This window comes from Oncorhynchus kisutch, linkage group LG23 (genome assembly GCF_002021735.2).
Source record: "Oncorhynchus kisutch isolate 150728-3 linkage group LG23, Okis_V2, whole genome shotgun sequence".
Lineage (NCBI taxonomy): Eukaryota > Metazoa > Chordata > Actinopteri > Salmoniformes > Salmonidae > Oncorhynchus > Oncorhynchus kisutch.
In genome coordinates this window covers 17,831,269-17,846,325 of record NC_034196.2, presented here as the reverse complement: position 1 = coordinate 17,846,325, position 15,057 = coordinate 17,831,269, and the positions used below count along the sequence as shown (strand labels likewise).

The 15,057-nt window shown below is 40.4% G+C and overlaps 1 protein-coding gene across 2 annotated transcripts in view; it reads left to right on the top strand.

Annotated features, from left to right (window-relative positions):
* LOC109867910 (nucleus accumbens-associated protein 2-like) overlaps positions 1-13,114 on the top strand; it is a 45,803-nt gene extending 32,689 nt beyond the window's left edge. For both annotated transcript variants that reach the window (XM_020457232.2, XM_031802279.1), the window contains 4 exons: positions 94-270; positions 1,750-1,855; positions 2,189-2,286; positions 3,957-13,114. In XM_020457232.2, the coding sequence (XP_020312821.1) occupies positions 94-270; positions 1,750-1,855; positions 2,189-2,286; positions 3,957-4,477 (902 nt within the window). In that variant the 3' untranslated portion in view covers positions 4,478-13,114. The remainder of the gene's footprint in view (positions 1-93; positions 271-1,749; positions 1,856-2,188; positions 2,287-3,956) is intronic.
* Positions 13,115-15,057: the final 1,943 nt, after the last annotated feature.

Sequence of the window (15,057 nt, the reverse complement as noted above, 5' to 3'; positions counted from 1 at the left end):
AGAAAGAGTTTATAGTTCTATCCATAACTCTTCCCTATGAATCCCTACACTACAGAGTTAACCCTCCCCCTCTCCTCACCTGTCCCTCTCCAGTCCAGGACAAGCCAGAGATGGCAGCCATGCCCCTGTCCCTGGAGAACCGCTCCTGTGTGCTGGTCCGTAGGGACCTGGTGGCCCTGCCCGCCAGCCTCATCAGCCAGATCGGATACCGCTGCCACCCCAAGCTCTACACCGAAGGAGACCCGGGGGAGAAACTGGAGCTGGTGGGAGGTATGCTGCAGGGGAGATTGATGAATAGTGCAAGGTCTCTGTTGGTCTTTGGTAAAAGGGTTGAGGTAAAAGGAATGGAAAGGGGGATACCTAGTCAGGTTGAGATTAGATCAAATGCTGTATGAAATGTTCAAGTTCAAGTTGATTTGCCATTTGTTATAAATACTTTGGAAATTGTATTCATAAGAGTTGTCACATAAGTGATGGGAATAAAGGGATACAAAATAAGTGATGGAGTGAAATAGCACTGTCAGGGTGATAGAGTACTTTTACAGCATAAATGTTTCATGAAAGAAATGAGAAGCTGGCAGAGTTGGGTTGTAAAGTAGTGATAGAAACACAGGGCAATGGAATAGTGATAGAAACACAGGGTAATGGAGTAGCGATAGAAACACAGTGTAATGGAGTAGTGATAGAAACACAGTGTAATGGAGTAGTGAAAGAAACACAGGGTAATGGAGTAGCGATAGAAACACAGTGTAATGGAGTAGTGATAGAAACACAGGGTAATGGAATAGTGATAGAAACACAGGGCAATGGAATAGTGATAGAAACACAGGGTAATGGAGTAGCGATAGAAACACAGTGTAATGGAGTAATGATAGAAACACAGGGTAATGGAGTAGTGAAAGAAACACAGGGTAATGGAGTAGCGATAGAAACACAGTAAAATGGAGTAGTGATAGAAACACAGGGTAATGGGGTAGTGAAAGAAACACAGGGTAATGGAGTAGTGACAGAAACACAGGATAATGGAGTAGTGATAGAAACACAGTGTAATGGAGTAGTGATGGAAACATGGTAATGGATTAGTGATAGAAACACAGGGTAATGGAGTAGTGACAGAAACACAGGGTAATGGAGTAGCGATAGAAACACAGTGTAATAGAGTTTTGATAGAAACACAGGGTAATGGAATAGTGATAGAAACACAGGGTAATGGAGTAGTGATGGAAACAGGGTAATGGATTAGTGATAGAAACACAGTGTAATGGAGTTTTGATAGAAACACAGGGTAATGGAATAGTGATAGAAACACAGGGCAATGGAATAGTGATAGAAACACAGGGTAATGGAGTAGCGATAGAAACACAGTGTAATGGAGTAATGATAGAAACACAGGGTTCATGGAGTAGTGAAAGAAACACAGGGTAATGGAGTAGCGATAGAAACACAGTGTAATGGAGTAGTGATAGAAACACAGGGTAATGGGGTAGTGAAAGAAACACAGGGTAATGGAGTAGTGACAGAAACACAGGATAATGGAGTAGTGATAGAAACACAGTGTAATGGAGTAGTGATGGAAACAGGGTAATGGATTAGTGATAGAAACACAGGGTAATGGAGTAGTGACAGAAACACAGGGTAATGGAGTAGCGATAGAAACACAGTGTAATGGAGTAGTGATAGAAACAGGGTAATGGATTAGTGATAGGGAAACCTATTTCACTCAGGGAGCTCTCTATCATACCACCCAAGGTACATCTGTGTTTATGACACGGGGCCAGCTGATGAACTGTCACCTGTGTGCTGGCATCAAACACAAAGTCCTACTGCGTCGCCTGCTCGCCACGTTCTTCGACAGGTAAGTCAAAGCTAGTCTAAAGGTATTGATTAATAATGACATTATTTACATGTTTTAGGTGTGACTCAGATTCAGAAGATGTTAACCTTGTCAGTATAGATTTATAATGATATGTTTCATGTGGGGTCATATTCATACTCAAAATCCTTCCACATATCCAACTTACATTTACATTCCTTGCTTTCTAAGTGTAATATATATGTATGAATGTATATTCTCAAGTCAGCATAAATCTATGGTTTGGAGTGCAGCACAGTCAGTCGTGTTGAGACATGTAATCCTATGGGTTTGGTGTTACCGCTGCCCTCTGGTGTTGGCTCTGTGTGCCTGCAGGAACACCCTGGCTAACAGCTGTGGAACTGGCATCCGTTCCTCTACCAGTGACCCCAGTAGGAAACCTCTGGACAGCCGTGTGCTCAATGCTGTCAAACGTGAGTCTGGCGCTGGTCAAATGTTGATCTTATGGAGGATAATGGTTCATGGGGATGGCAGCCTCTGTTGAATGATTATTGTTTAAGAGTCAAACTATTGTAGATGATTTGTGAGATTATGACTGAAGAGGTGTGAATTCATGGAAGTTCAAGTACATTTTAACATCACTTGTTTAAGTGTAATGTTTGTTTTATTATTTTTTTAAACAACGATCAACTATGCATATACAGTTCCAGTCAAAAAATTGGGCACAACTGCTCATTGAAGGTTTAAAAAAAAATCGAATTCTAGAATAATAGTGAAGACATCAAAACTATGAAATAACACATGGAATCATGTAGTCATCAAAAAAGGGTTAAACAAATCAAAATATATGCTATAATTTAGATTCTTCAAAGTAGCCATCCTTTGCCTTGATGACATCTTTGCACACTCTTGGCATTCTCTCAACCAGTTTCATGAGGTAGTCACCTGGAATGCAATTCAATTAACAAGTATGCCTTGTTAAAAGTTCATTTGTGGAATTTCTTTCCTTCTTAATGCGCTTAGGACATTTCAGAACTTTGAAAGTTTCTTCAAATGCAGTCGCAAAAACCATCAAGCACTATGATGAAACTGGCTTTCATGAGGACCTACACAGGAAAGGAAGACCTAGAGTTACCTCTGCTGCAGAGGATAAGTTCATTAGAGTTAACTGCACCTTATGAATTGACTTGAGACACATCTCAACATCAACTGTTCAGAGGAGACTGCGTGAATCAAGCCTTCATGGTCAAATTGCTGCAAAGAAACCACTACTAAAGGACACCAATAGAAGATGAGACTTGCTTGGGCCAAGAAACACGAGCAATGGACATTTGAAAGGTGGCAATCTGTCTTTCGGTCTGATAAGTCCAAATGTGACATTTTTAGTTCCAACCGCCGTGTCTTTGTGAGATGCAGAGTAAGTGAACGGATGATCTCCGCATGTGTAGTTCCCATCATGAAGCATGGAGGAGGAGGTGTGATGGTGTGGGGTCTTTTGCTGGTGACAATGTCTGTGTCTTTTGCTGGTGACACTGTCTACCACAGCATTCTGCAGCAATACGCCATCCCATCTGGTTTGCGCTTAGCGAGACTATAATTTGTTTTTCAACAGGACAATGACCCAAAACACACCTCCAGGCTGTGTAAGGGCTATTTGACCAAGGAGAGTGATGGAGTGCTGCATCAGATGACCTGGCCTCCACAATCACCCAACCTCAACCCAATTGAGATGGTATGGGATTAGTTGGACCGCAGAGTGAAGTGCTCAGCATATGTGGGAACTCCTTCAAAACTTTTGGAAAAGCATTCCTCATGACGCTGGCTGAGAGAATGTGAAGAGTGTGCAAAGCTGTAATCAAGGCAAAGGGCGGCTTCTTTGAAGAATCTAAATTATAGCATATATTTTGATTTGTTTAAACGTTTTTGGTTACTACATCATTTCCATATGTGTTATTTCATAGTTTTGATGTCCACTATTATTCTACTATGTAGAAAGTATTACAAATAAAGAAAAACCCTTGAATGAGTAGATGTGTACAAACGTTTGACTGGTACTGTTGACTGAGCCACAGGCAAAACGGCTACTGATTTACAAAGCTGAATGTCTTCCAACCCCCCCCCCCCCCCCCCCCCCCCTCTCCAGTCTACTGTCAGAACTTTGCGCCCAACTTCAAGGAGAGTGAGATGAATGTGATCGCCGCTGACATGTGCACCAACGCGCGGCGCGTCCGCAAACGCTGGCTGCCCAAGATCAAGTCCATGCTACCCGACGGCATGGAGGTCTACCGGGCCGGTGTGGGGGTGGCCGCTGGTGTGGGCCTGGGCCTGGCCCTGGGAGCCGCCGGACCCGGGGTGGTGCTCCCCTTCGAAACCGACTTCAAATCCCTGACCCCCTCTAGCCTTTCCCTGGACCAGAGGCTGTACCCGGAACTCAAGGACCCACTCAGGACTCACGCCCTGTTGGACATGGGCAGCCCGGGATCGGGGGTGGCTGTAGGGGAGGACGTGGACGCGGAGATCGTTGGTTCCCAGGCAGGAGGGGATGAGCAGCAGGAGGAGGAGGAGGAGATGGGGTTGGACGGTGTGGAGGGAACGATGATCCCGGGAGGCGAGGCCGGAGAGCGGGGTAACATGGCCCCGGGACAGGAAGGGGAGGAGTTTTGAGACGGCCTGATAGTGAACGGGCAGTGAATATCCCCTGACTACTGTCTCCGATCCATCCACCGCCACACTTTGTCTATCGCTTGCTATTTCTTTTGTCCTCCATCTCTTGTCCTCCTCCACGCTCCCCAAAGGGAACCTCTCAGCACGAGAAGCCATGCTTGCAGAACTTACAGTGCTGTGCAATGAACATACACACACACACAAAAACACACACACTGCAGTGTATTTTTTAGCAGGACAGGGAGTACAAGAAGTACAAGATTTTTAATGCTGAACAGACACAGGCATTGCTGGGGAACAAGCAGAATGACTTAGCGAATATAAAAAATCTCTAATTTAAAAATGGAAAAACATTACTTTACTATTTCTCCAGATTATTTTTTGTGTTCTGGTTCATCTTCAAGACCCAATTGTAGAAAACTGAACAAAGTAACACTGTTGTGTTATCATTCCCGCATAGTAGTAGAACCTGCTACATAACAGTTTCATCTATGGAATAGATCAGATAAGACTGTAAAATGATAGCCCTCTTCTTGGAATAGATAGATAGATGTATATGATCATTTAAAACACAATACAACCACACATGTGGATAATGCATTTAAAATCATCAAGTTTGACACAAAAAAAGTTTGAAAACATATCTCCATCCTCTTAAATAAATGGTTAAAACATAAACATAGTAATCCTAGGGTAGACAGTAGACCTAAACTACCAGGCATACTTGGGTTACAGATATAATAATAATGAATACATTATTGTTTAACCTGTATTGCACTTTTCAAAGGAAAGCAGAATGGGTTCTGAAAATAACATCAGTAACACTGAAGCAGCACACACTGCACTGGCTGTGTGAAAGACTGAACGTACAGTTCTCTACAGGAACAACACGGATCAGTGTATTTAACACAAATGACCATGTTCTTTCTTTAAGTGCCACGCAAATTCTTGGAAGATATCATAATGATCTCATCTCAACATACAGAGCAACAAATCAGTTGAACAATTGCATGTGGGGGAAAAACCAAGCATGTGATTTTGTGAAAGAGAAGAGAAACTTTTAACCTCTTACCCTGTTGCTTAAGGGTTGTGGTTTTCCAACTGATTGAACACTTGATCTGGAAATATGAAGGGCTTTTTTGTCTATGGATCATCCTTATACAAGATGATTTCTTCTATTAGCCAGTCAATGCAATGCCTGTGTCTTTTGGCGGATAGACTCACGTATATACACACACTGTTCCCACACACCTTGTGATTTTAACCTCTGATACAGTACAGTTGCATCTGAGACACTGACCAACCAGCTTAACAGTGTTTGCATCATTTAGCATACCTTTACAAAAAAACACACAGTATCACAATGCCAGAGACACAAACATGCACTAACACAACGCTTGCATGCAAAATGACTACAGAGAATCAACAACAACAACAGAGCCATTTATGAATCTGCATACAGAAAACAATCAGCAGTTGCCTGAAGATAGATCATTAATACTCCAAGGAGGAGGGACTGGTGTCTGTGTTTCTCTTCGGAGTCATGCGTTTGGCCTACGTTTGGCCTACGTTTGACCCAGATTAGTGTAACCTGGGTTTGGCCTTGGCCTGGGGTGGAGGCATGCTAGAGACACGCTGAGAAGAAAGGATTGACACCGACTGCAGCACCCAGCCTACAGCTTCCTTTCATCCTCCAACAACTTTTGTTGTTGTAAATTATTGAATGAAACTAATATGAGAAATTTCTTCTGGCTTATTTGAAGAGGTTATATGGAGGGTATTGATGGTAAACTTATGGAGCTGCTGAGATATGACTGTTCTAAAGAAGTAACTGACATTTGCCCCCTTATCTTGGAAGGTTTGAGGTTAGTGGACTTGGACGGGCGGTCATGCTGACGACGACAGTTCGGGAGATGAGAGACAAAATGTTGCACAGCGGCATTTTGTCGCACTTTTTCTGTTCTAGCAGTTCATTTTTGCCACAAGTAGGGAGTCTAAATGGAAGGGTTGCTTGGGGTAACATATTGATAGGCCTATCAGACACCCACGCGGTATGTATGTTATAGTTTATGAATGTGTACTTAATCTAACACCTGGTTAAAAACATGAGGTTTAATCAACTCCCAAAACAGTCATTTGAATGGACAGCCTTTTTTTGTTGTTTTCTAATTGCATGATGGGAAAGCACATCATGTTTGTTAGATATAATTGTTCTGGAAACATCTATATTTACTAAAAAACAAGATTGATCTGGTTTCAGAAACAAATCTATTTTTGTCCCCAATGTCATTCGACTACAGCTTACACTGGGCCAACTTTCAAAACGCTGGCATGCTTGGGATAACATAACAATGAAACAAGAGAGAACAAACAAGATCACATTTGCTCTTTTCCAATGCTTTATTATATGTGCCATTTTCAAGATTGGGCCAGTTGTGTTGTGTTTAATATATATATATATATGATCCTGTCGTATGGTTCTTTTGGGTAAGCTTTAGCATGGTCCTTTTTCTGTAATCAGGAGCCCAGATTTATAATTGCACTAGCTAGGAAATGAGAAAACAAATACGTTTACAAGAGTATTTTTTGAGAAATGTGACCTGCATGGAAGGGGGATGAGTGAATGGTTGTTTGAGACTGTGGGTGAATGTAAACTGTAGCACTGCTTCAGCTGGTTTCTAGCCCTGGTAGAGCATAGGAACAGTACTGTACATTAAAGTACAGGATCTTGGTGCCACAAGATACAATTATTTTCTAGCAGCTTGTACAGTGTTGCATCTGCTCATATAAAGTGGGCCGGAGAATGGAATAACATTAACAATTTTTTGAAAGAAAGGTGACCGACTTTCCGTCTTAAGGGCACTAGAGCTGCTGTGTGATTTCAATAAAGAAGGATGGTGAAGATGTCTGCCGATGTCGGTGAATACCCAAATATACAGTCAAACTTGCCATGTTTGTTGGCCTATTGATAGGTTGTTCACTTATTCTATCTACATCCCTAATAAGAAACCAATTATGTTCCTTGTTCTTTATCCCATCTATAATTAAACCTGCTTGTTGCAACTCATTAATAAGATAGGACAGATAGACGGTCTGAATACCAAGCCTGTAATATAAGTAATAAATGCTTTCTCCTTTGGTCGATTTGCATGTGCAACCACTACTGGCTCTAAGGGGAAGTGAAATGCTTTCCAGTGCAATACTGTCATCAGGTAGGGAGTTTCCTTGTGATGGGAAATGTTGATACGTGTCCTGTTCTGAAGAAGGGGCGGGGATCAGTGCCTTAATCGAGACTGCAGGGGAAGAGTGTATTGTGCTTAATCATCTGTTTGTTTTGGGACTTCGACAAATAATTAAACTAGCTTTATTAGAGTCATGATGACAGAATGGAGAGCCGGGTATTGTTTTTTATGTACAGTTCTGAATGCTAAGGTCAAATAAGTGCTGACAATAAATAGGCTTTGTTTTCACAGAATACTTTGGCAGGCGAGGTTAGAATGTTGGAACGTTGGAGGGGGCTTAGAAAAGTAGCCCTTTACTGTGTGATCCTGTAAGCTAATAATACAAATATTAAGACTCTGGTATGGAGCGATTTCAGTGTCAACAGAAATTGTATTTGAATTCCATAATTTTTTATTCGTATTAGGATATTACATTTGAATTTAATATTTTTGCATTTGTAATGCACAAATGCATAAATTGAACTTGTATTTCATGATTTGAAACTGAATTGAATGAATATTGCATTCAGTTTTAAAATTCTATTTCAATTCATTCAGTTTCAATATGGTAGATATTGCATGCATTGTCTGTTTATCAAGTTTACAAACTATAATTTCAAATTCATCAATGTTTCATATATTCAATTTCTCAGATGAATTCAGATTTAGTTTTCAAATTAAATTCTCTAAATGTAGATTCAAAACTACAGACAACATCCTTGTACTTTGCCAGCCAGGAGAGGTAGAGGAGAACAGATGCTCTCTGTGGTAAACCAAAGCTTCTGACAGGTTTCTAAAGCTAATTTTCTTCCTATGAATTTGTCTCAGCTGTTTTGGCTATAAGCTATTATAACCCCATTCCAGGAAGCTAAGACTCTCTGGAACATGGCTTCTGTTCCCGTTTATGATGAATCACAGGTGCACAGGACACGTTAAAAGGGAGTGTCATACAAAAAATGCTATTTGGTCCCCATAAGAATATAGTAGAATAGCCCTGTCATAGCTATTCTAAGGATAGCCTTTCCACTCCCTATTTCTTATTGTTCTTGTGACTGACTGGATTAGAACCAGGTCTCTTGCATGTCACAAGACTGTGTTAGCCCTCTAAGCTGAAACTCAAAAGGGATGAATTCAGGAAGCTAACACAAGTTTTAATGTGTTCAGCAAGGTTACTCATCAAAAGAGCGTGGTTCTTCGAACCACCTCAGTTACATTTCACCCCCCTTTGACCTCATACTCAGAGATCACGGTACCAATATAGCTAACTGGGTTTGAAATCAGGCCTACTGCACAACACATTCTGTGGCAAACAGAAGCAGAAGGATCTGTCCACCCCATTTAATGAGAGTGCAGCAGAGTTGGTTTGGTGATCCATGCATGTGATGAGCAACCTTGCCTGAGACCTGAAGACGTGTTTGTTTGACTGATGGGGTTCTAACCCAGGGCTCCTGTGCGCCAGACAATGCAATTTTTCAGGTCTCAGACAAGTTACTCATTATGCGAGCGTGGTCACCGAACCACCTGTCTTACACTTCACCCCCCTTTGACCTCCTCCTTGAAGAGACCCTTCCAAGTCACAGAACCAATGTCTAGGCTTTAGCTCAGCAGGCTAACACAGTCAACCCAGTAAATCACGTTACTCTTGTAATCACTATCCTTGCCAGAGACTTGAAACTAACACGTCTAACACAAACTCAGACATGTCAAACTAACACATCTTTAGGTCTCAGGCAAGGTGGCTCATCAAATGAGCGTGAACCACCAAACATGAGTAACCCGAGTTCGAGTCTCAGTATGAGCTGAATCATTGGGAAGCAGTAATGTTAAAGGAAAAATCCACCTAAAAATGATATTTTTGTATTTTTTTCAATAATACAGTACCAAAATGTTTTGCATGTCAGCTGTTAACTTTTCTTTCAAGATATTGGACTTTCAAGAAGTTAAGTGTCACTTGCCACATCATCATGATGATGCAAAATGAACTTCTTGAATTTTTACCTATAATCAAATCAAAATCTATTCAAATTTCTAGGCTTTAGCTAAATGGGCTAACACAGTCTTGTGACATGCAGGAGATCTGTTTCAAACCTTTTCACTCACAAGAGAAATATTAAATAGGGAGTGGAAAGGCTATCCTTAGAAGGGCTATGACCGGGGCTATTCAAATATATATTCTTATGGGGGCCAAATTGTGTTTTTTGTGACACTCCTTTCTTACGTGTCCTGCGCAGCCTGTGATCATTATAGAGGTGAACAGAAGGCACGTCCATGTTCCAGACTGTCTTAGCTTTCAGGAACCGGGTCATAATAGCTTATAACCAAAAAATATTCAAACGCTAGAGCCAAATTCATAGAAAGAAAATCAATTCAACATGTCACATTGGCTCTAGAAGCTTCCGTTTACCACAGAGAGTGTTTGATTCTATCTGTTCTCCTCTACCTTTCCTGGCTGGGAAAGTACCAGAATGTTGTCTCTGGTTTTGAATCTGAATTTAGAGAACTTCTGCCCCTGAACAAGGCAGTAAACTCACTGTTCCTCGGGCCGTCATTGAAAATAAGAATTTGTTCTTAACTGACTTGCCTAGTTAAATAAAAGTAAACTAAAATGTGAAAAAATGAATTTGAAAACTAAATCTGAATGCATCTGATCATTTGAATGTATGAAACTTTGATACCCTTGAAATGCTACTTTGTCAAATTGATACACATACAATTAATGCAATATCTACCATATTGAAACTGAATGTATAAATGTTGAATTTTAATATTCAATTCAATTGAAATAGAATTTAAAACGGAATGCAATATTCATTCTATTCAGTTTCAAATCTTGAAATACAAGTTCAATTTATGAATTCAATGATTACATTTGTGCATTACAAATTCAAAAATATTAAATTTAAATTAAATATCCTAATACAAATACAAAAGTATGGAATTCACACACAATTTCTGTTGACACTGAAATCGCTCCATATTCGGGACTTTAGCTCCAATCCATTTGCCTTCTTGAATTGCAGCACAGTATGTGTCAACACGAGAAACACTATACTGTGACGTTTTGCATGGGCATGCTTCTATAGGTCTAGCAATTCTGACAGGCTAGAATAGTGGCATATTATCACATACACAGTAGATTAGAAACCTTTGTTAGTTTCATGCTACTTGATCAAATAATGACTAAGTTTACTCCACTTCTTGTCAGTGGTGATCTATACTACCTGAGTAGCAGAATATTTAGTTATTGATGTTATTTGTTATTTCAAAACCACCTGAATAACATGTAGACTTGATCAATCTGAAATATATATCACACACTCAACAGTTATCACCATGAATGATCACAGACTGGAAAGGCTTTAAATGAGCCATGGAGTAGGCTACAGTAGTACAAACTTTACCCATAGGAACCGTTGTTTTTATACATTGTCTTTGTTTAATGCTTCAACCTGTTTATATCTGATTCACTTCCAGCCTGCCTTACTGCATCTGTTGTACCTAAATCTTTCCAAGCCACACAACAAAAAATTGGGTCGAAGTTATTAAGAAATTATGTTGCGCTAGAAAACTGAGTGAAACTCAGAGAATGTTGTGGCTAACCTAAAGAGAGTGAGCTCTGTTTGTGGTTGCTGAAAAGAATGCTGTCCCATATGTATGTAATATAATGTTCTAGTTTACAATGTTTACTTAGTGTAGCACTTTGCTATTTCTTCAAATAGAGGCCTAATCTGAAACGGCATTTTAGTCCAACTTGTCCAACAAAACTGTATGAACACAATGAGCAGGAAAGATTGTGGGATTGTAGCGAGTGGGTGCTGAGGTCCACCAATTTGGCAACGCGCTATGGAAGGTCTGCACACAGTAGCCTACACTGAGCTGTTAAGTGTTCCCCGTACCAACTGCTCTGTGTGCCATTTGGTTACCCAATTCCTACAGAACCCACTTATACAGTGCTCATTCCTCTAGTGTGGTGGTCATGGAAGGAGAGGTTCTACACTAACTACAGGTCCTTTCGTATGGATTGCCGATATGACAAAATCTGTCATGAAATCCCTGTGTGTTTCTTCTTCGGATCAGTGACGAAATAACAACAGGTCTTTGTTCAATGACTGTAATATAATGCATGCTGAAACATTGAGACGCCCATTAAATTAGTCCTACGTAACTGAGTCCATGATCTAGACACACCATGCAATTCATTTCAAAGGTATATCAGGCTCTTTGCTATGGTCGGCGCTGAGCCTAGGACAAAGAAAAATATCATATTTGAGTGCATTTTGTCTACCGATACAAAACCTCCTATTGACCGTTTGCATAAACCCACCCAGCTTACAGAAATTGTAATAACTACAGTAAGGCTTGAGGTATCGTAAGACTGACTACTGTAATGGATGTGCATGTGAACCTATAGACAGACTCGGAAAATAACTGCACTAAGTTTGTTTGTTTGTCTTTGAACATAATGCCAGCACTTTAGAAATAATAAAATAAAATATTCTTTCAAAATGTAAGAGTGAAGGTTGGAGGACAGTCTTAAGTCTCTGGGAGCAACCTTTAAAGCCATGTTCTTAGAGCACTGACAATCAGAACAGGGAAGACCCACCTGCACTATGGGAGATGTGTCATCAATAGCTGGGCTCCTGCTAATTCCTGCCTTGTTGCTTCCAGCTTTGCTATTGGTCCATGTGAGCTACCTACTCCAGAACGGAGGCCTGTGGCAGTGCCAACTCTGGCCCTCAGGGTTGCCTAGGCAACTGCATGTTCTCTGTGCACCTCTCTCAGCTACTGTAGATTTGACTGAGAACCTGATTGATCTAGGAACTGCTGTGTTTTTTACTCCTAAATGTCACGGTCAGGATGTGGATAGTTTAAGTTGATCCTAGAGCAGCACTTTGGGATAACTTAGCTTACTTGACAAATCTAGGCCTCTGACAACCCACAGGGCATACACTGCTTGAATCAACGTTGTTTCCACATCATTTCAATGAAATGACATTGAACCAATTTGGAATAGACGTTAAATTGATGCTTGTCCCCAGTGGGAAGTGACTTTTGACATTTGTCGATGTCTGAGAGATTGAGTTCCATTAAGCTGGAACCTGGCCGAAATGGGACAGGAGAATGGGGTTGGTTTTAATGGGGGTGGAACTCTGTGACCGCTTTATATTTGAAAAGATAATGATTCAAATGTATATGCGCCTTCTGACTCAAGCATCAATAATATATACAAGAGAAACACAAGATGCTACTTTTGATGTTGCATAAAGAACAAACAAATCTCCATTCCAAATATGTTTTTTCCTTCCACCGGCAGTTTTAGTTGAGGTTGACATTGTGTAGTTCACGAGTAAATAGATTTCTTTCAAATGCAATACTTTGAAGTCTGCCTTCTAATAAAACTCCTTACTTCAACATATATTCCAGTCTTCTTGTTTTATATTCCCCGTTTGTCGTTATTGTTCTTCTTTAAACTGGCCACTTCAACATGTACCAGTCATTGTTGAACTGGTATCAACACGAATAGAGCAATTGGCATGGTAGTCCAATACAGTGTTCAGAAAACTCTGGAAACAAATAGAAAAGGTTTCTCAAAATGATTAGTAGTTACTCTAGGTCCCTCAAATTATAATCTAGACCTCGAAGCGGTTTCACTGCTTCTTTTATTATTCTTATTCCTTCCCTCTAATCAAGGTCTGATTTAGACCTGGGACACCAGGAAGGTGCAATTCATTATCAGGTAGAACAGAACCAGCAGTACTCCCCACCTCGATCATAGGGTAAGATAGGAATACCCCTGCTCAGGTGTATCACTTTTAGTCACACAACAGTATGGAAAATAAAAAGCTATTGGGACAAAGCCAAGGCCAATGGGGGACATGATCTCCAATCGAAAATCTCCATGATCTCCAATCGAAAATCAAATCAAGAGTCGGCTTTCTATTCCTCAACAAAGCCTCCTTCACTCACGCCGCCAAACTTACCCTAGTAAAACTGACTATCCTACCGATCCTCGACTTCGGCGATGTCATCTACAAAATTGCTTCCAACACTCTACTCAGCAAACTGGATGCAGTTTATCACAGTGCCATCCGTTTTGTCACTAAAGCACCTTATGCCACCCACCACTGCGACGTGTATGCTCTAGTCGGCTGGCCCTCGCAACATATTCGTCACCAGACCCACTGGCTCCAGGTCATCTACAAGTCCATGCTAGGTAAAGCTCCGCCTTATCTCAGTTCACTGGTCACGATGGCAACACCCATCCGTAGCACGCGCTCCTGCAGGTGTATCTCACTGATCATCCCTAAAGCCAACACCTCATTTGGCCGCCTTTCGTTCCAGTTCTCTGCTGCCTGTGACTTTAACGAATTGCAAAAATCGCTGAAGTTGGAGACTTTTATCTCCCTCACCAACTTCAAACCTCTGCTATCTGAGCAGCTAACCGATCGCTGCAGCTGTACATAGTCTATCGGTAAATAGCCCACCCATTTTTACCTACCTCATCCCCATACTGTTTTTATTTATTTACTTTTCTGCTCTTTTGCACACCAATATCTCTACCTGTACATGACCATCTGATCATTTATCACTCCAGTGTTATTAATCTGCAAAATTTTAATTATTCGCCTACCTCCTCATGCCTTTTGCACACAATTTTCTACTGTGTTATTGACTTGTTAATTGTTTACTCCATGTGTAACTCTGTTGTCTGTTCACACTGCTATGCTTTATCTTGGCCAGGTCGCAAATGAGAACTTGTTCTCAACTAGCCTACCTGGTTAAATAAAGAATAATTATAAAAAATTATTTAAAAAATAGGTTAGATCACCCAAACCCAAAAATAAGATAAGATTTTATAAGATAAGATATTAAGATATTGTTGAAATTACAAGAAATTTGTTCTAAAACAGCAAAATTCCGCACTGGGCATATGCTTTGTTGAATCAATGTTGTTTTCCAATGCAGAGTTAAAGATAAGATACACATATATATATATATATATATATATATATATAGATGAATAAATACAAAGTGAATAGCAAGTAAAAATAACATGGCTATACCAGTGCCTTCAGAAAGTATTCACAACCCTTTCTCCACATTTTGTTGTGTTGCAGCCTGAATTTAAAATGTATTCAATTGAGATTTGTTGGTCCTACACACAAAGTGTGCCAAAGTGGAATAGTTTACATTTTTTTAAACAAATTAATTAAAAATGAAAAGCTGGAATGTCTTGAGTCAATAAGTATTCAACCACGTTGTTATGGCAAGCCTAAATAAGTTAAAGCACGAGATGACTACCTCATCGCTGTACTACACACATACAATTATCTGTAAGGTCCCTTAGTTGAGCAGTGA